Source organism: Bipolaris oryzae (genome assembly GCF_000523455.1).
Source record: "Bipolaris oryzae ATCC 44560 unplaced genomic scaffold scaffold_99, whole genome shotgun sequence".
Lineage (NCBI taxonomy): Eukaryota > Fungi > Ascomycota > Dothideomycetes > Pleosporales > Pleosporaceae > Bipolaris > Bipolaris oryzae.
The window spans coordinates 47,049-70,542 of record NW_006911375.1 but is presented as its reverse complement, the minus strand read 5'-3'; the positions used below and the strand labels follow the sequence as shown (position 1 = coordinate 70,542).

General features: G+C 52.7%; 9 protein-coding genes across 9 annotated transcripts; 3 read left to right on the top strand and 6 right to left on the bottom strand.

The window, feature by feature from the left end:
* Positions 1-225: 225 nt before the first annotated feature.
* Positions 226-3,053, bottom strand: COCMIDRAFT_6746 (uncharacterized protein; the record flags this gene model as incomplete). The annotated part of the gene is made up of 4 exons (XM_007691403.1): positions 226-2,551; positions 2,601-2,752; positions 2,806-2,963; positions 3,017-3,053. The coding sequence occupies 4 exons, from the start codon at positions 3,051-3,053 to the stop codon at positions 226-228; spliced, it is 2,673 nt and encodes an 890-aa protein (XP_007689593.1).
* Positions 3,054-3,514: 461 nt separating this feature from the next.
* On the top strand, positions 3,515-5,105 carry COCMIDRAFT_38235 (uncharacterized protein; the record flags this gene model as incomplete). The annotated part of the gene is made up of 3 exons (XM_007691420.1): positions 3,515-3,708; positions 3,774-4,558; positions 4,609-5,105. 3 exons carry the CDS (start codon positions 3,515-3,517, stop codon positions 5,103-5,105), a joined length of 1,476 nt encoding a protein of 491 aa, XP_007689610.1.
* Positions 5,106-5,323: 218 nt separating this feature from the next.
* Positions 5,324-6,159, top strand: COCMIDRAFT_99639 (uncharacterized protein; the record flags this gene model as incomplete). Its single annotated transcript, XM_007691431.1, has 3 exons — positions 5,324-5,765; positions 5,827-5,919; positions 5,972-6,159. The coding sequence occupies 3 exons, from the start codon at positions 5,324-5,326 to the stop codon at positions 6,157-6,159; spliced, it is 723 nt and encodes a 240-aa protein (XP_007689621.1).
* Positions 6,160-6,789: 630 nt separating this feature from the next.
* COCMIDRAFT_99657 (uncharacterized protein) lies at positions 6,790-8,986 on the top strand (the record flags this gene model as incomplete). The annotated part of the gene is made up of 3 exons (XM_007691430.1): positions 6,790-7,062; positions 7,126-8,299; positions 8,400-8,986. The coding sequence occupies 3 exons, from the start codon at positions 6,790-6,792 to the stop codon at positions 8,984-8,986; spliced, it is 2,034 nt and encodes a 677-aa protein (XP_007689620.1).
* A 134-nt stretch (positions 8,987-9,120) lies between these two features.
* COCMIDRAFT_6742 (uncharacterized protein) lies at positions 9,121-11,103 on the bottom strand (the record flags this gene model as incomplete). Its single annotated transcript, XM_007691402.1, has 4 exons — positions 9,121-9,618; positions 9,682-10,173; positions 10,232-10,887; positions 10,986-11,103. 4 exons carry the CDS (start codon positions 11,101-11,103, stop codon positions 9,121-9,123), a joined length of 1,764 nt encoding a protein of 587 aa, XP_007689592.1.
* A 641-nt stretch (positions 11,104-11,744) lies between these two features.
* On the bottom strand, positions 11,745-14,203 carry COCMIDRAFT_6741 (uncharacterized protein; the record flags this gene model as incomplete). Its single annotated transcript, XM_007691401.1, has 5 exons — positions 11,745-11,874; positions 11,929-13,517; positions 13,567-13,949; positions 14,010-14,033; positions 14,086-14,203. 5 exons carry the CDS (start codon positions 14,201-14,203, stop codon positions 11,745-11,747), a joined length of 2,244 nt encoding a protein of 747 aa, XP_007689591.1.
* Positions 14,204-15,177: 974 nt separating this feature from the next.
* On the bottom strand, positions 15,178-16,644 carry COCMIDRAFT_99684 (uncharacterized protein; the record flags this gene model as incomplete). Its single annotated transcript, XM_007691429.1, has 1 exon — positions 15,178-16,644. The coding sequence occupies one exon, from the start codon at positions 16,642-16,644 to the stop codon at positions 15,178-15,180; it is 1,467 nt and encodes a 488-aa protein (XP_007689619.1).
* Positions 16,645-18,930: 2,286 nt separating this feature from the next.
* On the bottom strand, positions 18,931-20,977 carry COCMIDRAFT_27705 (uncharacterized protein; the record flags this gene model as incomplete). The annotated part of the gene is made up of 2 exons (XM_007691415.1): positions 18,931-19,634; positions 19,693-20,977. 2 exons carry the CDS (start codon positions 20,975-20,977, stop codon positions 18,931-18,933), a joined length of 1,989 nt encoding a protein of 662 aa, XP_007689605.1.
* A 619-nt stretch (positions 20,978-21,596) lies between these two features.
* Positions 21,597-22,827, bottom strand: COCMIDRAFT_27704 (glycoside hydrolase family 6 protein; the record flags this gene model as incomplete). The annotated part of the gene is made up of 2 exons (XM_007691414.1): positions 21,597-21,743; positions 21,805-22,827. The coding sequence occupies 2 exons, from the start codon at positions 22,825-22,827 to the stop codon at positions 21,597-21,599; spliced, it is 1,170 nt and encodes a 389-aa protein (XP_007689604.1).
* Positions 22,828-23,494: the final 667 nt, after the last annotated feature.

The window sequence follows — 23,494 nt, the reverse complement described above, 5'->3', positions numbered from 1 at the left end:
ACTTTTGAGGGGAGCTGCTAGCGTGCACTCTTCAGACATCAAGCGATTTGGGTTTAATTGCCCTCTTTCTATGTTACCACTAACCACCTTTTTTAGTAATGGCCAATAAATTGTCAAATGGCATTGTCTTGCAACATTCATTTTCAGTGCTAATCATATTATGATGTTCTTTCGACATGTGAATTATTTTGTGTAAGAAACGTGAATCTATGTGATTGTCATAGTCTAAAAATCATCCTCGTCATCGTCCCTAGCCAGCGCCTTTTTCTCAGCCAATTCCCGAATCTTGTCACCCAGCACCTCGCGACCATAGCGTGAAGCAACCTTGCCTGCCAGATCCAACATTTTGCCATTGGCATCCCGCATTAGGCTTACAATCTCCAGAGCCTTCATACCGTGGTCCTCGCCCGCCAGACACTCCAAGCCAAGTAGCTGCAGTAGCGCGCGATCAATAGCTACCTCGAGTGCACTCAGCGCCGCCTTTTGCGACGGTGTAGGCCGGGTGTGAAGCAGTGTCGATGACAACTGCGAGTGCAATGTCGACGAGAGAATAAACGCCTGTTCATGTTCCTGCTGCTTATCTTCATTCGTCTGCGGCTTCGTTGTTTCATCTTCTTCATCATCGTCCTCGTCATCAGACATGGCACCACCCTTGCGGTTCTTCGCCTTCTTGCTCTTGTCAATTGCACTCGACAGCGGAATCTCAAAGCCAAACTCGGACAAATGCGGGATCGGTGCGCTGGGGTATTGTTCTCTGCCCTTGATAATCATGCAGTGGAACTTACCGTTGCTGCTGCTGTTGTCTGCAGAGGGCGAGGACGCGACGCCAACGGGCCAGTACGATTCTTCTTTTCCGCCGCCGGCGCGGCGCGAGAGGAGCTTCGTGTCGAGCATAGGGACCCAGCGGGCTTGGCCTGTGTTTCTCCATCCAAGCAGTGTTAGGAGGACGCCGTCGGAATCGTAAATGTATGGATCGCCTTCTGCCGAGAAGAAGACTGAAGTTAGTGTGGTGCCCGGGGGTAGGGCAAGGATGTCGGAGTCTTGGTACACAATGTCGTGCTTGATGTTTTCAATCGTGTAAAGGAGCTGTGTGCTAAGGTCGTTTTGGATGGGTCCGTTGCCAATGGTGAGAATGTAGTCTCGCCAGGCTGCACAAGTTACTGCGGGAGAGCTCTTTTGGCGGTACACGCGGATGGGTAGGCCAAAAAGAGAGTATATGCGCACGTAGTTTGTAGAAGTTGTGACGCACACGTAAGAGTCAGACAAGGCAATTGCTGTCACGGACTCTCCTGTCGGCAGGTTGGTCCGCCACTCCGTTCTTGTTGTCCACGTCTCGTGCGGTCGGTAGTAGATCATGGCTTGGTTTCCCTCTCCAGTGCTATTCGGTTGACAGGCGAATAGCGTCCCTTTCTCGTTGAGGCAGGCTTTGTCGTAGAGGAAAATGTCGGTGAAGTGGAAATTGCGAAAGGTATGCTCGTCATAGAACTTCACGGTTACTGTATGGTGATTGCCTTCTTGCTCGACCGTCTCTACGTATCCGGCCAACGAACAACATAGCAGCCGGCGATTACCGCGCCAGGGCGTGCTACCCGGCTGGAAGGGTTCATGAAGTTGGGGACGGAAAAGAGCGGAGCTATATGCACGTCGTTTTGATGCGGGCTCTACGCCATTTGCGAGGTGTCCATTCGAACGCTTCTTTGCCGCATTGATGGCAGGTGCATAGCCTGCGCCGTCATCATCAATGACAAAGTCGTTCATTTCCTCGTCGCCATCTTCTTGTGCTTCATCATCCTGGAACTCGGGGCCTAGAATGTCCTCTAGCGAATCCGGTGTCCCGCTTCTTGGTCGAGGTCGTCCAGGGAGGGTATGGACATTTCCCGCGGTAAGCTTAGCTGGCTGAGGGACACCAGCTCGACCTTCTGATGGATCATGGAAAAAGGGTGCTGAGACGGTGGGCTTCTGGAGCAAGGGGAGTTGCTCCTCAGGGACGATGTCTGTGTGGATGAAGAGTTCGCCTTCGTTGTTGGTGTAGGAGAGTATGTTTTCCGTAGGGTGCCATGCCATTGCCAGAATGGTCGCCTTGAGATGGTCAAACTTGTGGAGTAGCTGTTGGGTCTTGGTATCCCATAGGCAGAGACTGAGATCGCTCGATGTGGTTGCTAACAGAGCGCCATTGGGTGACCATGCTGCAGCCGTGATGTCTGCAGAGTGGCCCGTCTTGAACACTCGCTGTCTCTCCCAGTCATTCGTCGACATGACCTGCATTTGACGCATGGCAGTAGGTGTAGCAAATGCACGTCCATCAGGATGCCACAACACCCTTGAACTAGACTCTGACTCTGTTTCCAGACTCTTAATCATCCCTTCTATCCTCTTGACCATCTCAGGCTCATCTCCATCCAGGTTATACATGTAGACTTGACCGTCGGTGCAGGACACGGCGAGTTGGGTTCCGGTCTTGTCAAAAGAGACATGTTTCACGGCTCGAGACTGGTCGCGCAGGGTTCGCATAGACTTGTTCTTTACGCTTACAACGTTCACAACAAGCTCACTGTCCGTGTTAGTAACACATGCTAGCGGCGAGAGGGTAATTGACGTACTCGCTTGCAACAGCAATCCAGTTGCCGTCCGAACTAATGGCTACATCTCGTACAGGTAGGGTAGTCCGGAAGAGTATTTCTTCGAATTTGCCACTGTCAAGGGAGAATCTACTCACTGTGCCGTCCTCGGAACCGGTGATAAAGAAGCCATTCTGCGCTGAGTATTAGCAACGTGCCCCGAATTGCACTTTGCCGGCTCACGTACGCCAGCGACGACGGCCGTGTTGTTCTCCTGACACTCGTCTATAGTAACGGGCTCATCATCGGATCCCGTGGTGAATACACGGCAGTAGTTGTCGACTCCCGCAGTAATGAGTTTCTTGCCGTTGGGCGTGTAGGCAAGATAAGTTGCACCAGGGGCATCTAGGAGTCAGGTTAGAAGAGTCAATGTTGCAACAGCACCAGAGTGTACATACGAGCCTGGCGAGCACGCAATCGCTGGACTGAAGACATTGTTGTAGCGGAATGCGGGTTGCTGTTCCAGATACAACGCGCCAGTCTGGTAGTCGCGACCGCGTAAAGTGGACATGGTTAGCGCGCTTTGAGCAAGCGTCCCCGCCGCATCTTCTTTATCCGCAATGCCCACCAGAGACTGTGCATACAGTCCATACCTAATATGCAGAGCTTCTTTCTCCCAGCGCCGAATCCTTCTCGGCACCGATCAAGGCCCGGCCCCGAAGCTCCCTGCCTGATCCACTTCCAGACCCCAACAGACACTCACACTCACTTTTCCCTCGAGCATGGCTGGATGGCGCTAACGATCACCCAATACCCTAACCATGTCTCGCAATGTAATTAGTCAGGCCTTGCCGCTTGACTCGGCAGGTGACAAGTGAGCTGCCGAAAAAATATGCTGAACTTCGAGTCTTACATCTCTACATTGTCCCCAGAATTTGTGGGTGAATTTAACCGCCATGGTGCTCACCGACGAGGAGCAGCCTCTGCTCAGAATCATTTCGCATGATTATGAAAGCACCCAGCAAGAGGGTGACCAATATGGCAACGATGGGCTCGAGTTTGAGCCTATGGACCCTGAAGACCCTAGGAATTGGTCTTGGGCCCATAAATGGAGCAACGTCTTGCTGCTTGCGTTCATGGCATTTGTTGTGTAGGCTCAAAATTTCAAATGCACCAATGTCTAGCAGCACAGTTAAAACTAACCGCTTCTTGTAGTACATTCACATGCATTGGTGTTGTGCCTTTGGCTCCTACCATCGTTGAAGACCTTGATGGAAAGCATAGCAGTGCAGCCAATAGTGCACTACTCGTCACCATTTGGGAGCTCGGGGAAGCCGCTGGACCTCTCTTAATCGCACCCTTGTCCGAACTACTCGGACGGTCTCCTGTATTCCATGCTTGCAACATGGGATTCATTGCTGCCACCATCGTAGCAATCTACAGCCCAAGCAGCACAGTCTTCATCACCGCGAGGATGCTCACGGGCCTTTGCGTCGCTTCTAATGTACTCAACCCGGCCATCATTGGCGACATCTTCGAGAATGAGCAGCGTGGCTCACCCATGTCTCTGATCATGCTCGCACCACTTATCGGAGGAGCCATTGGACCTGCTAGCGCTGGTGCCATTGCCGAGACAATGGGATGGCGACGTATATTGGTCATTGCTGTCGGACTCGCCATTCTGTGCGAGTTCTTCTTCCTCGTCTACTTTAGAGAGACATATAAGTTGGCAATTCTGAGAAAAAGAGCAGCAAAATCCACCGATGGAGCCGACGCGACTGTAGAAGGCAGAATCACCCATGATGGGTCTGCAAAGCTCTGGCACTCATTGACACGCCCGTTTGCAATTCTCTTTAGGTCGAGCGTCCTCGCACTCCTCTCGTTGTTTGCTTCGGTCGCTTTCAGCTTCTTCTATGTCATTAGTGTATCGCTGCCAGTCATCCTAACGGACAAATACGACTTTAAGCTTGCTATGACCGGGACTGCCTTTATCTCTTTCAGTAAGAAATGCTTCATGTTCCCGACGACACAGCAGCTAACTGAACACCAGGCATTGGATCTTTATGCAGTGTTATGATCTGCAATTTTGCACTCGACAGAATCTATGTCAGGCTTCGCGGACCTGAGGGGGAGAAAGGGAAACCAGAATATCGCCTGCCGCTTTCTATATTCGGAGCCCTTGTGCTACCCTTTACCGTAAGCGCGTACGGATGGATTGCAGAGTACAAACTCCATGTGTTGCTGCTTCTTGGGTCTGTGGTGTTGATGGGAGCTACCTTGTTGCTATCTGTCATCCCACTATCCAACTACGTTGTTGATGCGTTTGGCATGTATTCAGCATCGGCACTGACTGGCGTCATTGTTACCAGGTGCCTGATGGGAACATTCTTGCCTTTGACAGCGAGCCCACTGGCTGAGAATCTGGGCTATGGGCTGGGCTTCAGCTGCTTGGGTGCCTTGAGCCTGGTCCTGGCAATTATACCCATTTGCGTATTTAGATACGGAGAGAGTTTGCGACAGCGTTCTGAGTTTACGAGGGACTGTTAATGATGGGACTATATCGAGGTTCATTTTGGAACTATTTTATGTAGCATTTTAGATTTCAACGTTCGTACGCGTTGTTCGAAATAGGCACAGCGACTTCTACGGTCGAAGATAGATGTATTGGCCCGTGCACCAAGCCGTGATGTCCATGTATCTGCTGCTACTGTCCGCTCAACCAAAGCTGCATCATCGACCCTGCGGCCTCTGCAATTCTCAGCGCCATGAAGACTGCTTTTGCCGCCCTGTCGTCCTTCGCGACGCTCACGAGTGCTGCCCGTCTGCTCCTCCAAATTCCCAATACGCCCCTCGTAAACCCCTCCACCCTGTCCTCAACCACACACGCAACCCTGCAGTCGTCGGGCCCGCCTATCGATGCCTACCTTACGCGCGCCAACACCTTCAATTTCAACAATGTAAGCGTGGGCAGCTACCTTGCCACGGTACACTGCCGCGATTATGCTTTTGAGCCACTGAGAATTGATGTCACTCTGGAGGAGGCCGTCGAAGGCAGCGGAGACAAGAAGGAGGTTATCAGGGCCTGGCAGACTTTCCTAGGAAATGAGTGGGACAACAAGGGCGAGAGCCGTGGGGAGGGCGGAAATGGGCTTGTCATTGAGGCAAGACCGGTGGTGCCCAAGTACTTTTATCAAGAAAGACAAGGCTGTACGTCTTGCACACGCACACCGAGGGAATACAAAACTTGGGTTGGCTAACACACAAACAGTCTCACCACTATCGTTCCTGAAGAACCCAATGATTCTCATGGCTATTGTCTCCATGGGTCTCATCTTTGGCATGCCTAAGCTGATGGAGAATAGTAAGTCCCAAGTGGAACACCGAGGCAAATGCAACTACTGACGGCTGTCTAGTGGATCCCGAAATGAAGGAGGAATTTGAGCAGATGCAAAAGAATGGCGTCTTGGGCTCTGGTTCCACCAACACCGCCCAGCAGATACAAAATTTTGACCTTGCCTCATGGATGGCTGGCAAGACAGATGCGGGAACTACGAGCGCAAACGCAAATGCTCCAAGCCCCGGGCAAGCGAAGAAACGATGAACGATAAAACACGTCAAGTACGTTTGGCTCTAGTTAGCAGGCATGTGCTCAGCCCCTCTGAGCAAGTACACTACGCTACACTGTATTATGAGCAGATAGTGTATTTTATGATCAACAAAAGGGCCCTGCCCAACTGAACATTGACTGTGTTGGTCCTTACCTTTGATCAATTGCCAAGACGAGGCGTTCTCACTCTGGCGCCCTGACAATTCTTAGCAATATCCTCTCCTGGCGAAGCCCCGTGCAATCAACGCCAAGAGAAAGTCTATCTAATTTCTGCACAGAGACACACAACGCCGGCTCGGGCCTACTTGCACATGCATACTAGACGCATTACATTTATCTTAGTGTACCATTTGATTCTTGCCAGCAGACAAGGCCGAGGGGTACCTCTTGCGCCCCGCTGCTTACCTATGCCTAGTGCCTGCTTATTCACCTTCTTGAGACTACACCCAACCAATCAAATACGCATAAACATTGAAAGGAGCAAGCCACCAGTCTTGTACTTTAGGAGCAAGCTTTCTGCATGAACTGGGTTAGGCCGACTATATTACCTCTGGTAGCCATGCAGACTACTTGTGTAGATGCAGTTGTGTTGCTCTCGCCTTGCTGACAGTTGTGAATGCAACCATGGCAGACACTCCACATACACTTGTGGATGGTAGCACTACACCAGCAGACACTACTTCAGGCACAGCACATGGATCTCACCATCACCATCACCACCACCATCCGCATCTTGGCCACCATACGGGAAAGAGACTGAGGCAATTTCTGAGACCAGATGGAAGAAAGGTACATATTGCGAGTTCGCCCGATGAGGCCAACGTGATGAGGCGGAAGTTGAGCACTGGAAACGAGAAGGATGACTTCGATTTAGTCATCCACGGATCTCCTGAACATGTAGGTTTTTGACATCGAAAATGACGTTTGTGTTTCCAGGGACGTTGACAATGCCTTGCACAGATTGAAGCACTTCGCCATACCCACGCCCACCACTCAGACCGGCACAAGCAACTCCAAGAAGAACACGGCGAAGTAGCCCAAGAATTCGAGCGCGTCATCCGCGACCTCGACGCCCTATCCACCGAACTCCACATGACCAGCGAGCACGCCGTGCAACTCGACGCCAACTTCTCCAAATACGGCTACTCAGCCCACCTCCGCACAAAGGAAGACTCAGAAGACTCCCTCAACTCCTCCAGCACCAACTCCCTCTTCGACAAAGACACCTGGCACGCAGAACGCAAACTCGGCGAAACAATGCGCTTCTACCAACGCCCCATTGTACGGCAGTACTTCCACAAAGGCCTCCTGTGGCGCGCCAAAGAAGCCCAAGAAGTAGCCTCGTACGAACTCTTCATCGACCTCTTCTACGTCGGCATCATCGCCATCACAGGCGACTCGGCCGCCGAGCACCCGACTGGAGAATCGCTGCTCCGCTTCGCCATCACCTTCCTCATGGCCTGGAAAATCTGGTCAGACATCGGCATGCTGATCAGCTGGTTCGACTCGGACGACGTGCTGCGCCGCTGCGCCGTGCTCTTCATACTAACCTGCTTGCTGGGCTTCACGACCAACATGGCGGCCGCCTTCGAACATACATATACGCCGCTTGTGGCGTTTTACCTTGCTGCGCGCCTTTTCATCACGCTGAGCCTGTGCTGGTACGCCTGGCTTATTCCCATGATACGGGGAAGCATGATCGGATACAGCGTCATCTCTCTAATCCCTTTTGCGCTCTGGGTAAGCAGCGTGCACGTTGAAGAGCCGGCGAAACAAGGTCTTGTCTGGGTGGCTATCGTCTTTGATCTCTTCGGCCAATTCATCATGTTGCTCGTCCAGCGGCCTGGTAGTCCCCTGGGAAAACATCTCCCACCGCGTATCAAAGCTAGCTTGGACTTTTTTCCAGGAACGAATATCGAGCATAGAATCGAGCGGACAAACGCCTTCGTTACGCTGGTCTTTGGATCCTGCGTGCTGGGGTTACTGTACCAAAGCAACGTCGAAATGGGGATTAATGCCTTCTTCGGCAAAGCAGTCCTGGGCTTGATACAGGCGTTTACGTTTAATTGGATTTACTTTGAGATTGACTCGTTTAATCTGCATACTCATGCTATTCGACGGCATGTTTTTTCTGGTTTGTTTCCTTATTTCCCCTTTCCCTTTCCCCCCCAACCCTCCCCCCTCCCCATTCTAGCTATTCAATGATGGAAAATAAGCTAACCACGTCAATCCAGCAATGTCCTGGCTAACCCTCCACCCCCCCTTCACCCTCTCCTTCGTCCTCTCCGCCTCCAGCCTCGCCATCCTCGTCCGTGCCCACGACACCCCCTCCGCCCCGCTCTCTTCCTTGTACGAAACTTTTATTCCCCGCTCCGAAGCCCATATCCACGACGGCTTGCAGTGGTTCTACTGCGGTGGCCTGGCCATTTCGCTCTTGTGTCTCGCGGCGATTGCGAAGACGCATTCGCATCGCAAGATTCCGAATCAACGACTTAGCAAAGATGTGAGGCTTGTGTACCGCGGTGTTGTTGCGGTGGTGATACTGACACTGCCGACTGCGCATCTGGATAGTTTGAGGCTTGTGGGTACGACGACGGGACTCATAGTTAGTGTGCTAGGGGTTGAGCTGGTGGGTGTGGGGTGTTGGGGGGAGAATGTGGTTTGGGAGCGGGGGTGTAAGAGGGATCGGGCGACGTATAGTGCGAAGTGTGGGGTTAGTAGGGGGGAGTTGGAGAAGAGTGTGAGGGAGGGGAAGGTGGTGAGGGTTGAGGAGATTGCGGCGAGGGAGGGAGGTGAGAAGGGGGCTGTTGGTGTGGTTTGAGTGTTTGATCGTATTTGAATTCTCTTTTCTAGATACATTGAACTGTCTTTGTCGGAAAGTGCCGGTCTTACCTACACCAATTCTATCCAAACGCAAATATGTAGTAGACATGCAAGGAACAAAATACCCTTTCATCACTCATCGTCTGCACCCTCGCGTTTACTCCCAGCCGCCGCCACCGCCTGCTCATCATGAAACCTAATCGTACGTCCAGGAATAACCCGTTCCTCAAGTGCACTCCCCTCTCCTACGCGAATACCACTAGATTGTCCATCCTCATGCCGACTACCCGCAAGATGTACATCACTCAGTGGCATCGGCGGTCGGTTTTCTGGTCGACATGTACTAGATGACCTGGATATGTTTGGCGTATTCGTTCCACTCCTGATAAAACTCCTGCCGATCCTGACTACACGGCTGGGCAGCGAACCACTCAAGCTACGGGAAAAGCCCGGGCCACGGTGGACACGGGTGTCGGCATCAGTGGTAGTACCGTAGTTGGGGACGTGGAAAGAAGGTTGAGAATCGTTGGGACCAGAAGAGTTCGTGCGGCCAAAGGATAAAGCGGTGCTGAGGGTGCGGGGGAGATGGAAACCTAGTTTACCCATTGGAATGGAGAGGCCGTGGACAACCTGTTTGTTTTGTGGTTAGATCCCTGGTAATAATTTTTCTCAGGAGCGAAAAGGGTGACTTACGACTGAACAGATGACCAAGAACCAAACCACCACTTTTATGACTTCCATCAAATACTTAGCGTCTTCCCTGACCTCACCATCAACAACGATAGTCTCTAGAAACTCGAGACTGACGTAGAGATAAAAGATCGCACTGACGCCAATGGGACCGAAGAAGCCCACAAACAACGCCTGTCGCCTTTGCTCAATCTGGTGAATCTGCTTGTGCAATGCGAATACGATTGGTAGACGGCGGAGTAGCAAGACGAGAATTCCCAGGAAAATGAGGCGGTAAAGAGGAATAACAGGGGAGTTGGCAAAAAGTTCCCAGGGACAGACTGCGCCGAGCCAGATGAAGACGGAGACGTTGAGTAGCATGTCAATAGTGGGTTGAAAAGAGTCGTCCATCGTTTCGAGACGGAACCAATCGTCCCAGGTGAATACGTTGCCGGCAATGAAGCACGCAAGAACGTCGTCGCTACCGATCATTCCGACCGTGCCAACAATGAAGAGCTGCGATACAATGTTAGCATCCCGTTACCTTGGAAAAACGAATCACTCAATAACTTACCGCCAATGTGATCGCAAAAACCAAAAAGCTCTCCCGATCCACATACTTCCTCTCCTCAGCCCAATGCAGCAACTCCTTTGCAACCCACCCGACCGCAGCTCCGTACACCACACTCAACAAAATCGTATACCCCCACGTCTCGCCAAACCAAAGGCCCATCGCGACCCTTGTACTATTGTCTGAACCCAACCCACCATGTCCAATATGCTGAATGAGATACAGCGGCAAGAACAAAAACGGATACCCCAGTCCATCATTCGCCCCAGATTCCGCTACTATGATCTTCTGAAGTTCCTTGGGAATGTTGGCATCCGCGAATTTGCCCTTGACAATTGAATTCGAGAGAACAGGGTCGGTAGGGGTAACGCAAGCGCCTACCGCGAGAGCCTGTAGGAAACTGATATGCGGGACTAGGGCGAAAACGATGAGACTGGTCACGATCCACATGACTGTCATAGCCGGACCGAGTAAAAGCGACAGACTCTTCCATTCTGTCTTTAGGTATTTGGAGGGTAGCTGTACGCCTGCGAGTACAAGTTGCACGCCCAGCACCAGGCGCGTAAAGTAGAGCGTGATGGTATCGAGCGTGTGCTCGCCATTCAGCGCGTAATCCTCTGGCCTAATCCAATTCGTTCCATGGGGTGAGAAAATAACGCCTGCAACAAGTGATATTACTAGCATCCTCAGCAATAAGCATACGTACAATATGATCGATACATGACTTTTTTTTTGGGGGGGGGGGGGAGTAACTTACACGCTTCACTCAGATAAAACTTCTCCTTCATCAAATAGCTCACCAACCCAAACAGCGTGATGAAGCCGCCCAAAGTGGCGCACACAATGTTGAAGTTGTTGATCGCGAGCGTCGGCATGGCTGGCTGTGAACAGACCCTTTTTTTCGACGAACGCTGACGTAGCTATGGCTCTTGCACCCACCAAAATCTCTCGGCAAAGCTTGATGGCGAAGCTTGGTGGCAAGGCTTAAACCACGCTCTTCCTCTCTTTCTTCACAACCAATCTGTATGGCGGTGACAGAGACGGTATCAGTGTTCGTGATTTTGCTGGTCAGGTAGTGCAAAGCACGTGGATGCGCGATCAACGTCCTTGCCTTAGCGCCAAATCGCTATCTGGCGGTCTGAAGCGTCCAATAGTAACGAATATCATAAGAAAGGCCGATGAGGCCCGGCGAGGGTAATAGAGACCTGCTGCAAGAATATTGTCGTCAAGAGCTGTATAGGTAAGGAGATGTGGAGGGGAAGACAACATCTTGAAAAGGTCAAGAGGCAGGTGCGCATCGATCACACTTGCCAAAGGTCTTGGCTAACGGCATGTCTAAGCCTCCCGCGCTAAAACACCGGCACATGGTCCCTTTGGATAGGGTAACACCCATAGCGCTGGTTTGATTTGCATACACGCTGACGTCTTTGAAGATCACATGCTAACCTTTCAACAATGCTATTTACAAACGAGTTTACTTATTCTGTGTTACCCGTAAATACAAAATTCCTATCATCTAAACATTCGCTGCTGCTGATACCTGAGGTCCATATCCGACCTGAGGGTATGGCTCACCGGGTGCCATGAAGTTTGTCTGGGGGTTGTTCTGGGCCTTGGCGGCTGAGCAACGGGCCATAGTCGGTGAGCTATGTGCTGGTTAGCATTGTGGCACTAGGATTTTTCGTGGCTACACCACTTACTTTCTTGAGATGACGTCTGTGAAGAAAAAGTTCTCAATGGGGTTCTTGAGCGCCTGACCAGTAGTTTGGGCGCCCTTGTTCTGCTCGACCAGTTGTACCTGGCTTAAGCTAGGTAGCGACGCAGGCTCAACAAGGTCATATCTCCTGAGAGCAGGTGAGATTTCTTCCATGCGGTCTCGCAGAGCTTCAACATCATCGTATGGCAGTTCAGCGCCAAGGTACTCAGATGCTGCTCGGATAATCTTCCAGTCTTCCCTTGAGGCACCTGGAAGGCCAACAGCGGCGCGTGTCATTTGTACACGGCCCTCGGTGTTGACGTATGTGACGGACTTTTCGGTGTAGGCAGCACCAGGCAGGACAATATCAGCAAGCTGTGCGCCACGGTCACCGTGGTGGCCCTGGTAAACAACAAAGGCGTCCTTGGGGATTTCGGCCTCGTTGACCTCGTCAGCTCCAAGAAGCCAAACAAACTTGGGCTTCGTTTGAGCAACCTCAGTTGAGGGGACAGTGAAGCCAACCTCGTAGGCACCAGTGCGGGAAGCAGTTCGCTGGAGAATGTTGAAGCCGTTCCACTCCTCAGTCTGGAAGACAGCCTTGTTGTTCTCAACGAAAGAGCCAACCTGCTCGTAGATCGACTTGGCATCAGCGTGCTCAGTAACACCGCTGCCAACAATGATCATGGGCTTCTTCGCTGAAGCCAACTTCTTGCCGAACTCGCCAGAAAGAGCACTCTTGACATCGTTGGCGTTGTTTCCAAGCTTCTCGTACTCGAAAGTGCTCTCAAAGTCCTCGCCAACGTAGCCAATCTCCAAATCAGTCCTCAACCACTGCTTGCGGATACGAGCATTCAGGACGGCAGCTTCCCATCGAGGGTTGGAGCCAATAAGAAGGATGACATCAGCTTCCTCGACACCGTAGATCTTCGAGTTGAAAGCGTAATTTGACCGGACGTCGATTCCGTGAGCAATGGGCTCGCTACCACCGGGCTGGTCAAGAGCCAAGTTGTCCGAGCCGAGCCTGTTGGCGAGATCCTTCATGGCAACCAGTGTCTCGGTCTCAACGAGGTGACCAGCTACAACCTTGAACTCGTTGCCCTTGGGGGCAACCTTCTTGTACGCATTGCCAATCTCAACAAGAGCCTGTTCCCAGCTGGCAGGCTGGAACTGATCGTTGACACGGATAAGTGGGTTTACAAGACGCTGGGTGCTAAGGGCGTCGCAGGCGAAACGGGTCTTGTCGTTGATCCATTCCTCGTTGACGTCGTCGTTAAGACGGGGGATAACCCTCATAACCTGGAGACCGCGAGAATCAACGCGGATGTTTGAGCCTAAGCCGTCAAGGACATCGATTGTCTCTGTCTTGTAGAGTTCCCATGGGCGGGCCTTGAACGCGTACGGCTTGGATGTGAGCGCACCAACGGGGCAAAGATCAATGACGTTTCCAGACAATTCGGTGTCGAGGGCAGTTTCAAGGTAGGTACCGATTTCTAAGCTGTTGCCACGACCGAAGGAACCGAATTCAGGAGCACCAGCGATATCGTTGGAGAAACGGACGCAACGTGTGCAGTGGATACACCTGTTCATAGAGGTCTACTGGACGTGAGCACACATTTGGTCTGGTATTAGATGGCATCTTTACCTTTACAAGAGGTCCAACATTCTTGTCTTCAACCGCGCGCTTGCCCTCGATCTCGTGGAAGCGACCGCGGTCCGCACCGTACCTCATGGACTGGTCCTGAAGATCACACTCGCCACCCTGGTCGCAAATGGGGCAATCAAGAGGGTGGTTGGCCAGGAGGAACTCCATGACACCCTCTCGCGCCTTGTGGACAAGAGGGGAGTCTGTCTTGACAACCATTCCGGGCTGTACGGGCCACGCGCAGGAAGCCACGGGCTTGGGAGCCCGCTCCACCTCAACCAAGCACATACGACAACTTCCAGCAATCATCAACTTCTCGTGGTAGCAGTATCTCGGGACTGTAACTCCGGCCTTTTCGCAGGCTTGGATGAGAGCCGCACCGGCTGTTCGAGCGCGTTAGAAGCGTGTGCGGAGACATGAGTGGGTCTGAATCGTCTTCGTACCTTCGATTGATACCTTCTTGCCATCTGTACAGGTGATTAGCATTCGTCCGGGCCCGCAATGGAAAGTGGCACGAACCGATGGTGAGCTCAACTTCTGCTGGGCGGCGGGCAGAGGCAGTAAAGGCCCGGCTGCCATTGAGGGCTGCACGGTAGGCAGGCCTCTTCAGCGACCGGATCATGTATTGCCGCAGCATTGTGAGGGCTCTGGGCGATGGCGATGTCTGGTTGCGGCGGAGCTTCAACTGACGTTCACGATGGGAGGGTTTCCCTTGGCGCTTGAATAATCCGCCCGTGATTGGCCAAAGCGCCGCCCGCGCCTGCCACAAAATTCTCGCCGGCCGCCCTCCTCCCTTCTTCTTCTTCTTTAACTCATTTTATGGGCACAATTTATTGTAGGAAAGTTTGGCACTTCTACCTGGCTATCCTCTATTACGTGTCCTAGAGCACGACTCACCGTGCGAGGTAGCTGGAGCAGATGAGGATTTCTGATGATATCTTGTTCCTTACCAACGTCGCTACATACCTTGATTTCCGTCGTGTTTTGCATGTCGGAGCTGTGCAGAATTTCAGCGCATACCATGTTAACATCAGAGAGCAAGAAAGGGTATCTTCATTGATGATTTGCCCACCCTGGGCATATTTGAAGCCGCTGCACTTCGTGACTGTGTAGTTCCATTATGTCCACTATGTTGCTGGTGGTTTGGACAGGGTGGTGTATACCAGCAGTGTGAGCACCAATAGCCCACGGCAAATACTCATCGCTCCGTACAGACATACAGATACACGCTGACATGCAGCTCTGCACGTGAGAGTGCAAGAGTCACGTTCACGCCGGACAAGTGCGGGCACCACCTTATAATTGATGTGCGGGGAAATCCAGGCAGCCCTCTCATTCAGCACAATCACAAAAGCACATCCAAAAGCACGAGACAATCAAGTTCTAAACCATGCTTGATTTCAAGGGTCTACACCGCAGGCAAATACAGACTTTTACGCCTTCTGTACAGGACGGTACATGGCTCTCTACTTTGCGTAGGCCGTCTAACGTCTATGACTAGACATGACGAAAGAAAAAAAAAAGGTACGCAGGCTTGCAAGGGCTACTCCAGAACGCCATGCTGTAGACTGAGAAAGTAGTCCACACCAAAAAATATATCATGCTCATTATCTACTCGTTGTCGCTCTCAGGGCCAACCTCCATCTTGGCGCCCTTGGTGGCCGAAGGAGGAGCGATCTTCTGAGGTGGTACACCAAGACCGTTGTGGTTGCGGAAGAAGAGAACGCCCTTGCCCTCGCCCTCGGCACCGACGCTTGGCTCAACCCACTGGCACCAGCGGGCGCTCTTCCACAAAGCCTTGATGAAGCCAATGGGGCCACCCTCGGTATCGGAACGGTAGTGCCTGCCCATGATGGGCTTGATGGCCTCGGTGGCTTCGTCGGCGTGGTAGAAGGGAATGGTGGAGATGTAGTGGTGGAGGACGTGGGTCTCGACAATGCCGTGGAGAAGGTGACGGCCGATGAAACCAAACTCGCGGTCGATGGTAGCAGCGGCACCACGGGTGTAGGTCCAGGTCTCGGCGTCGTAGTGAGGCAGAGTGGGGTCGGTGTGTTGCAAGAAGGTGATCATGACGAGCCAGTGATTGACCCAGAGGTAAGGGAGAATGTACCAAACAAGAAGGTTGTTGAAGCCGAAGTTGTTGCCAATCCAGACGAGACCAGAAACAGTGAGGGCGATACCGAGGTCGCTGAGCAGGATCAGGTACTCGTCACGCTTCTCGTACAAGGGGCTGGAGGGGTTGAAGTGATTGACACCGCCGAAGAAACCGTTCTTCTTTCCCTTGCCCTTGCCCTCGATCTGGCGCTCGTGGAAGTTGTGGCCGGTAACGTTGGTGAAGAGGTACAGAGGCCATCCAGCAAGCTGCTGGCCAATCGAGTGGAGGAGAGTGGCGACGGGAGTCTCTTCGGTCAGCTCGCTGATCTCGTGGACCAGCTTGCCAACACGCGTGGCATAAACCTCGCGGGTCTTTGGGACAAAGACCATGTCACGCTCCATGTGGCCGGTGGCCTTGTGGTGCTTGCCGTGGGAAATCTTCCACGAGAAGTAGGGAACAAGCAAGAGCGAGTGGCAGATCCAGCCAACGGTGTCGTTGAGCGTCTTGGAAGGCGAGAAGGCCTGGTGACCGCACTCGTGGGCAAGGACCCAGAGACCAGTACCGAACAGACCCTGGAGAACAGTGTATCCAGCCCAGAGGACGGAGCGCAGAGGCAGCGAAGGAACAGTCTCTGGGGTAACGTAGTTGTGGAAGATGTAGAAGGTGGTAGCCAGCAGAGTCAAATCGCGGGCAACGTATCCCAGACTACGGGCAGCGGAGCGCTCAAAGCAGTGCTTGGGGATAGCATCGCGGAGCTGCTTGATGGTGTAGTCGGGGATCTCGAACTCGTTGCCGTAGGTGTCGAGAAGCTTGCCGTGGGACTTCTTGGTCTGGGGCTGCTCGTCCAGCGAGGACAGCGAGGTGTTGGAGGCCGAACCGGCAGGGGAGTCAAAGGGCGAGGCCGAGACGGAGTTGGCAGTCGAGTCGGCCGTCTTGTTCCTCTTCATGGCGGGCTTCTGAGAACGGGCGGTGGTGGTCGCCATGGTGTCGTCGGAAGCGGGGGTGAGAGAATTAATGATGGTGGTGAGGGGAATGGAGGGGAGGAGCAAGCCTTGGTGGTTGCAGCAGTAAGAGCCACAAACTGTTGGGATGCAGGCTGCAAGGTGTTGGGGCAACAGCACCAGCAAAGGCAAGTGAGTCGACGGCTGCAGAAATCAACCGACAGAGACGGATTGAAAGAAGGGGGGGGAACAACAAGCGGGAGGGGGAGGGGGGCTGAATTTAAACAATGGCTGTGAAGGCGGTGTCGATGAATTTGTAGGCATGCAGCCGGGGGGGTAAGTCAAGCCCCAGACCAACAAGACCAGGGGCGATGTCGAGAAGCCGTTGGGCGTGGGCAATCAGACAGCAGCTTGTGCAAGACGGTCCACTCGGGGAGAAAATGGCCATGATAATCAGCAGTCTATTGCCACCGCATTAGACACGTCGAGTACCAGGCGGCGCAAAGCCGCAGCCCGCATTCCCTAGCCCCAAAGGCCCATGGCCCAACGTCGCGGGCTAAAGTCCTGAGTTTTCAGCAGATGGCTTCTATCCGCTCCCTTGGCGTCTCGCTAGGCCAAAGTCGCCAGGGCACGGCGGCGGGCAGACCGCCAGTTTGCGTATAGGATTATAGGAGAGGGTGTCGATAGGCCACAGCACGCCATTGTGCCGCCTGGGGTGCAGCGTGCAAGTGGCAGCAGATGCCAAGCGACGAGGGAGAGGCTTTTTCTTTTCGTGGCCAGCATACTGTACACTACACTACACCACACCTACTCTACACCTAGCCTACACAGAGACATTGCATGCACATGGCAGGGTCGATGTCTGCTGCCACGTAACCTAGACATGCAGTGGGCCAACAGCGGCGCCGCCCCAGGCCCGCAATGGCTGACAAAAAACAAAAGCCATGGCGAGCAAGACAGAGTGTGGTGGGCAATCGAGGCAAAAAATCGGGATGCTGCCACCAGGGGCCCCTCTGGCTCTGCAGGGACCGGCCTAGCGCCCCAGGAACCTCGATTGATTCGCCCGCCCCCCGACCACTTCCGCCCACACCCCGAGCCGCGGGCCCTTGAGCGCAAGCAGAAAGAGCTCCTCCCACGCCCTTGCCCTTTCCACCATCTCGTCTCATCTCATCTCGCATCGCATCGCTTGCCCGCCCTTGTAGCACCACCGTCTCACCACCACCACTGCCATCATCATACATATACATCTGTGTACGTAAATGTCATGATTCACACAGTCCTCGAGCGGGATGCACAATCGGCAGTCAATGGAACCCCTCCAACCTTATCTCCGTCATCGGGCATAGACTTTTAGCACCTGCAAACAAAGCAAAGTCACCCATCATCTGCCCCCCCCCCCAACAGCACTATCATGTGCACCGCCAACACCCAACTCCATTACCATGTGCCCTTGAACCTCCCTAATCCAGTCCACCCCTCCTCCATCCAACTTTTTTTAAATTCCATCCACCGCGCAAGCCGCCTCCCTCAAACACACCTGCCCATTTCAACAAAATATCATGTAAAAAAACATACAAAAAAAACAACGCTCTACCCAATCCGGCAAACCTTGCGAGCAAAATCCTCCTCCATGTCCCATCTTTTTGTTTCCGCTTCCATCTGCCCATTCTCCAAAAAAAAAAGTTCCGTTCGCACGTGTGAGGGGGGGGGGGGTTAACGGGACTTTTCGTAGCTCGGGTAAAGGTAAAGTAAAGTAGTTAAAAGTACGCGATTGTGCATGTGTTTTTTTTTACTCCAGACTTTCACATGTCAAAAAATTAAACATTTCCCCATCCCCTTTTTTGCACCGGCAAGTGGAGCGCCCGCGTGCAGGACGTGCAGGATCGCTCCTACCATGCGTTCGACGGGGCTTTTTTTTCATTTGAGTAGTTTGGGGGGGAGGGGGGAAAGGGGCTTGGGTGTGGCTTGGCTTTGGTGCTGAGAGAAGTGTCGTCTTGAGAGCCTGGAGGCTGGGTGTCTAGCTTTTACACTTTAAAGAGATGTAGGAATCTGTGCTGTGTACATGTTGTTTTTGCAAAGAGTAGGGAGCAGAGTAGCTCACGTGGCATAGTAGCTGGACGTAACCACTGCAATTACACGGGTGAAATTTTTAAAAAAAAATAAAAATAAACTTCTTATTGTAACCTGAACACACATTCTAATAAAACGCCCTTGCGATGCCCTCCACTTTTGCTATCTCAAAACACACACACACACACTCGAATCCAGCATGAGCGGTCTTCTCCAATTGCCTACGCATCTCCCCATATCCACTCTGAACCTTGAACCTTAAATCCAAGCCATCGCAGCCACCAAGCCAACAGCGACACCGAACCAGCTCACTTTGACAATCCCCGCCGCACCCCTCGCATTCAGCTTCACTACCGCACCAGGGAAACTGCACGTAAGTCGATTCGGATCCTCATCCATCCTCCCATACATGACCTCTCTCTGCGGCCCATTCGGACACGCAAACCCCAGCTTCGCAGGGCAACTCCGCACAATATCAAAGCACATGTCCTCACACGGCTTCATTTCCTTGTACGGGCCCGGCTTGATCAGCTCGTCAATCAGCGGATTCCGCGACTGCGTGAACCCCACGTTCTCGCGGTACGTCTCGTTGAATTGCAGCGCGACTTCGTTTCGGAGGGGCACCGAGCCGTTTGCAAACGGAGCGTTGATGTTGCGCGGTTGGAGGTAGCTGTCTTTTGCGGTCCAGTCTTCACAGCGCGGGATGAGTACCATGCACAGCCAGTTTTTGTAGTCGCGCTCGCAGTCTGCGCATGTGCGTGCCAGAGAGTACTGCGACTCGGGTTTTGCGTCGCAGGCGACTTGGGCGAGGGACTTTGTAAAGTTTGCGTAGTAGTCGCGGGCTTGGTTGTCGTAGATTTCGGCGAGGGCCGTGTCATTGAATTTGAAGGTTGCGTTCGAGGGCACGGCGTAGGCGACTGAGTCGCAGAAGTCGAGGTCGAAGAGGACTTGGCAGGAATCGTCTGAGATGTCTTGTTAGTATGGTTTCTAGAAACGAGTGGGTATGCAGTGGTTTCGTACCTGCTTTGGTCGTCCAGTTGAAGGCCTGGAAGACTCGTCCACCGCCCCTCGTCATACCCGCACCGGGAATGTACTCGGGCTCCTGGCTTCCTTCAATCACCACGAAACCATTGTACGTCGTAGCCCGCTGTAGGCCCCTGACATGAAACTGGTTCTTTGGAAAATTGTCATCCTTGTTTACTCCAAACTTCGTAGTAATCCTACTATCAATTGTAAAGTTCCGAGTGGTATTCACGTTGAATTGCTCCTTGATTGCACAGTACGACCGCTCCATGCCAGTGATTGGTGTGTATTCGCCCGCTTGAAAAGCGTACATTGAGAAGGGGTTCTGCTGTTTCCACTTGTTCACGGCTTCGGTCGAGTTCGAATCGCCAAGGTCGTATGTGATGAACAGTGCAGACTCGCTGTCTGTATCAATCATGTACAAGAATGGGTCCGATGCGTTGTAGTTGTGATAGGGACCGTCGGTACTTGCAGCAAGCTCAAAATGCCAGCTCCCATACCAGTCTTCTTCGAGCTTGGGTGCCGAAATGCCAATATATACGTCCGAAGTCGTGTTAAAATCAAAACTGGCATATCCGCTATTGAACAGCCCCGTCGTAAGATTTGTAATTGTGTTATCGGGATTACTTGGTCCGGGTCTCTTGTTTTCGGGTGAAGTTGACACATACATGACGAGCTGGGGATGGTTTTTGGATGCTTCGGTCGCATTGCCATTAGGCACGGGTTGCTTACAGGTGTTCGCCGTGATCCATACACGGGTACCATTAGTTTGCTGTCGTTTGCTCAGTTCCTCACTATCCTGCGCTTCTGCCATGTCTCGTCCTTCAAGTCCAGGTCCATGCGACATGTTCTCTGTTCCTCGTGCTTCCAGAGCATCCTCAGAAACTTCATCCGCGCGGCGCAAACGCAGCTGGCTTTGCTCCAGCACAAAGTGTATCGTACTCTCAGGGTCAATATCCTTCTCCATCTTCTGATTGTTGACCAGTCGGTCCATCTCCTCTACTTGCCGTCCGATCAGGTCTCGATCGAGGTATCCAAATTCGGGCTCGTAGCCCTCGCTCTCTCCTCCATCATAACTAGCATCCCCGATATTAGAAAGGTCATCGCCTGCGAGCGCATGTAATATAGGGGCGTCAGAAAGGTCGGTATCAGGTGCGCCGAGGACTTCGGCGCGGGCGAACAAGCGTGGCGTAAAAGATGTCCATAGTGTAAGACAGGAAACTGCAGCGAAGAGGTATACGAGCAGTCTCAACTGCAGAGTCCAAGGCTTCGGGCGTTGCATTGCCCTCTCCGCTAGGTTATCGATAGGGCAAGGGAGGCATGAGATTTCTGTTCGGCGCAAAAGGCGCGCAGGGACGAACCGAGTGACGGACGGCTGTGCGCACCGAAAAAAAGCGATTGGCACAACGAAGATAGGCTTTTAGGAGAGAAAGGCTAAGGAAAGGGAGCAGTGGGGGCGCGGACTGTCAGACGTGATGACGGGCATGCACCGCCCCTCTTGAGGCCACAGTTGTGGCTGACACCCGCCAAGACATGTGGCTTCCATCACCCAATATCTCTTGAAGCATTGTCTTACAGCACTTACAACACTCAACCGCCACCAAGCTATTTTTTTATTACTACTCAGTGACACAAAAAAGATCACATATAATCTCAGAATTCTCTTAGAACAGATAGTTTTAGAATGCACAATCTGAACTAAATCAACATCACATGTTCATAGAGATGCCAATACTAGCTCCAAAAGGTATAATATTTACACGAACTACAACATCAAACGTTGCCTATTCTAGTTCCAAAGCCATATTTACAAATCCACCAAATCTGCAGTGAAGAACCAGTCGCAGGCTAAATTTTTCCTTCTAACAATCTACCCAAGCTTGTCCAAAAGAACCAGACGCTTAAGCAAGAGCAGGGTTAGCGTTCTTGAGAAGCATCTCAAAGTAAGCCTGGAACCAGGTTCCGGCCTCAGGAGCGGGCTTGAAAGCGCTGTTCCTGCCGCAGTGGGCATCGTAGCGGGCAGCGCTGGTGTCGGAGGTACCATCAGACTGAATAATATGTTAGCAGTTGCAAAGATCAAGTTGGGGGTTTCATTAATATAGTACGTACCTCGCCACCGGGCTTGACCCAGACGATAGCATCAATGAGGGCATTGCCAGTGTTGGTGGTGGGACGGGTACCAAAGCCAGCACCTGAGACGTTGCACCAGTCACCCCACTCCTGCTGGTTAGTGGGAACCTTTCCGGAGCGGCCCTGGTCGACGATGAAGTGAGCAGGGAAACCCTCGTTCTTAAGAAGAGGAGCCAAAGCGTTGATGTAGCGCTCCTCGTCGCAGTTCTTGTTGCCTTGGGTGATGGATGGGCAAGAGGAGATGCGGAGAGCGTTGTAGTTGCTGACGTTGGTGACGATACCACGGACACCACGGGGAGAGCCGGCAGCCTTGTAGACCTCAGCGAAGAGCTTTGCGGTGGGGCCAATGTTGGCGTCCCAGCCGAGCCAACCGGCGTGGCCACCGTCCATGTACATGTCGACGTTGTTGAAGTTGAGTGTCTTGAGGGCGTAGGCAGTGAGCTCCTTGTAGTATGGGGCGGCGCGGGAGCACTTCTGCACACCCATGTTGGTGACCATGTTGGCAAGGGAATCGGGCTCAATGGCAAGGTTGATCTTGACGTCGGGGTACTTCTTGATGATGGCGGCAATCTTGTCAATGTACTGGGTCTTGTACTTCTCGACACCACCGTCGTCAATCTTGAGTTCACCGTTGGAGGCCAGAGCGGCGCAGTCACGGTCGGGAAGGTCGTAAACGACAAAGGTACCCATGAGGTTGGCGCCAGCAGCGTTCTTGGCCTTGATGTCGGCGAGGTAGGTGTCCATGAGAGGAACCTTAGCGATGGTGTCCATCCACACGAATGATCCGACCTTGGCCACGGCGGTAGCAGCAGGCTTCAGCGAGGCTGGAAGCGAGGGCACGGCCAGGGTGTGAACTTCAGACGAGTAGTATGGGTTGGCGTAGAAGTTCTTGCCCGCGAAAGGGTTGCCAGTGGGCGCAGCGGTTGGAGTAGGCGTGGCCTGGGGCAGGGCCTGAGCCAGGCCAGCTGCGAGCGCAGCGGTGAGAAAGACGTTGGAAAGCATCTTTGAGAACCAAGAAGGAATGTGGTGAGTTGCGTAGAGAAAGACAAATAGTGAAGTCCTCAAGCCATATTTGTATGCCGGCTGTCGACCCTTTGGGCTGGTGGCTATGAAGTCTTCATCAATCTCCAAATTGCTTCAGCCGGTGCCAATGTCCGTAATGCCGTAGTCAAGCTGCCTTGACTGGCTTCTCCAAACCGATATTCGGCCACATGATGGGGGAAAGCGGTACCTGAGCCCCCGCATCTTCTCGAAACATGCACCGAAGACGCCACCTCATGACTGTCAAAGTCCCCACATTTGATGAAGGTGCATCGTCAACGATGCTTCTTGGACGGATACTAGGCTATGTACTCCGGCCGCCGAGCAAGTAGTCTTGTGTCTTGTGAGTGCGCTATGCCTGAAGAGAACATAGTCGGCGGATGATATTGGGGTAGGCCTTGGAATTGGGCTTGACACATGCTTGGCCGAACGCATGACTAGATACGAGTGGGTGACAAGAATCTCCAAGCGCTAGGCGACTTTGACTTCATCTATAACCCTTTTTTGTGCGTTCCTAGAGGACTGTTGATCAACAGCTAGACACTGGGCGCCGATGTTCTGTGCCGCATTCTCGCGTCGGCTGTTAAGTGGTGATTGATTCTCGGCTCCTTCGTGCCACTAGCGCGCC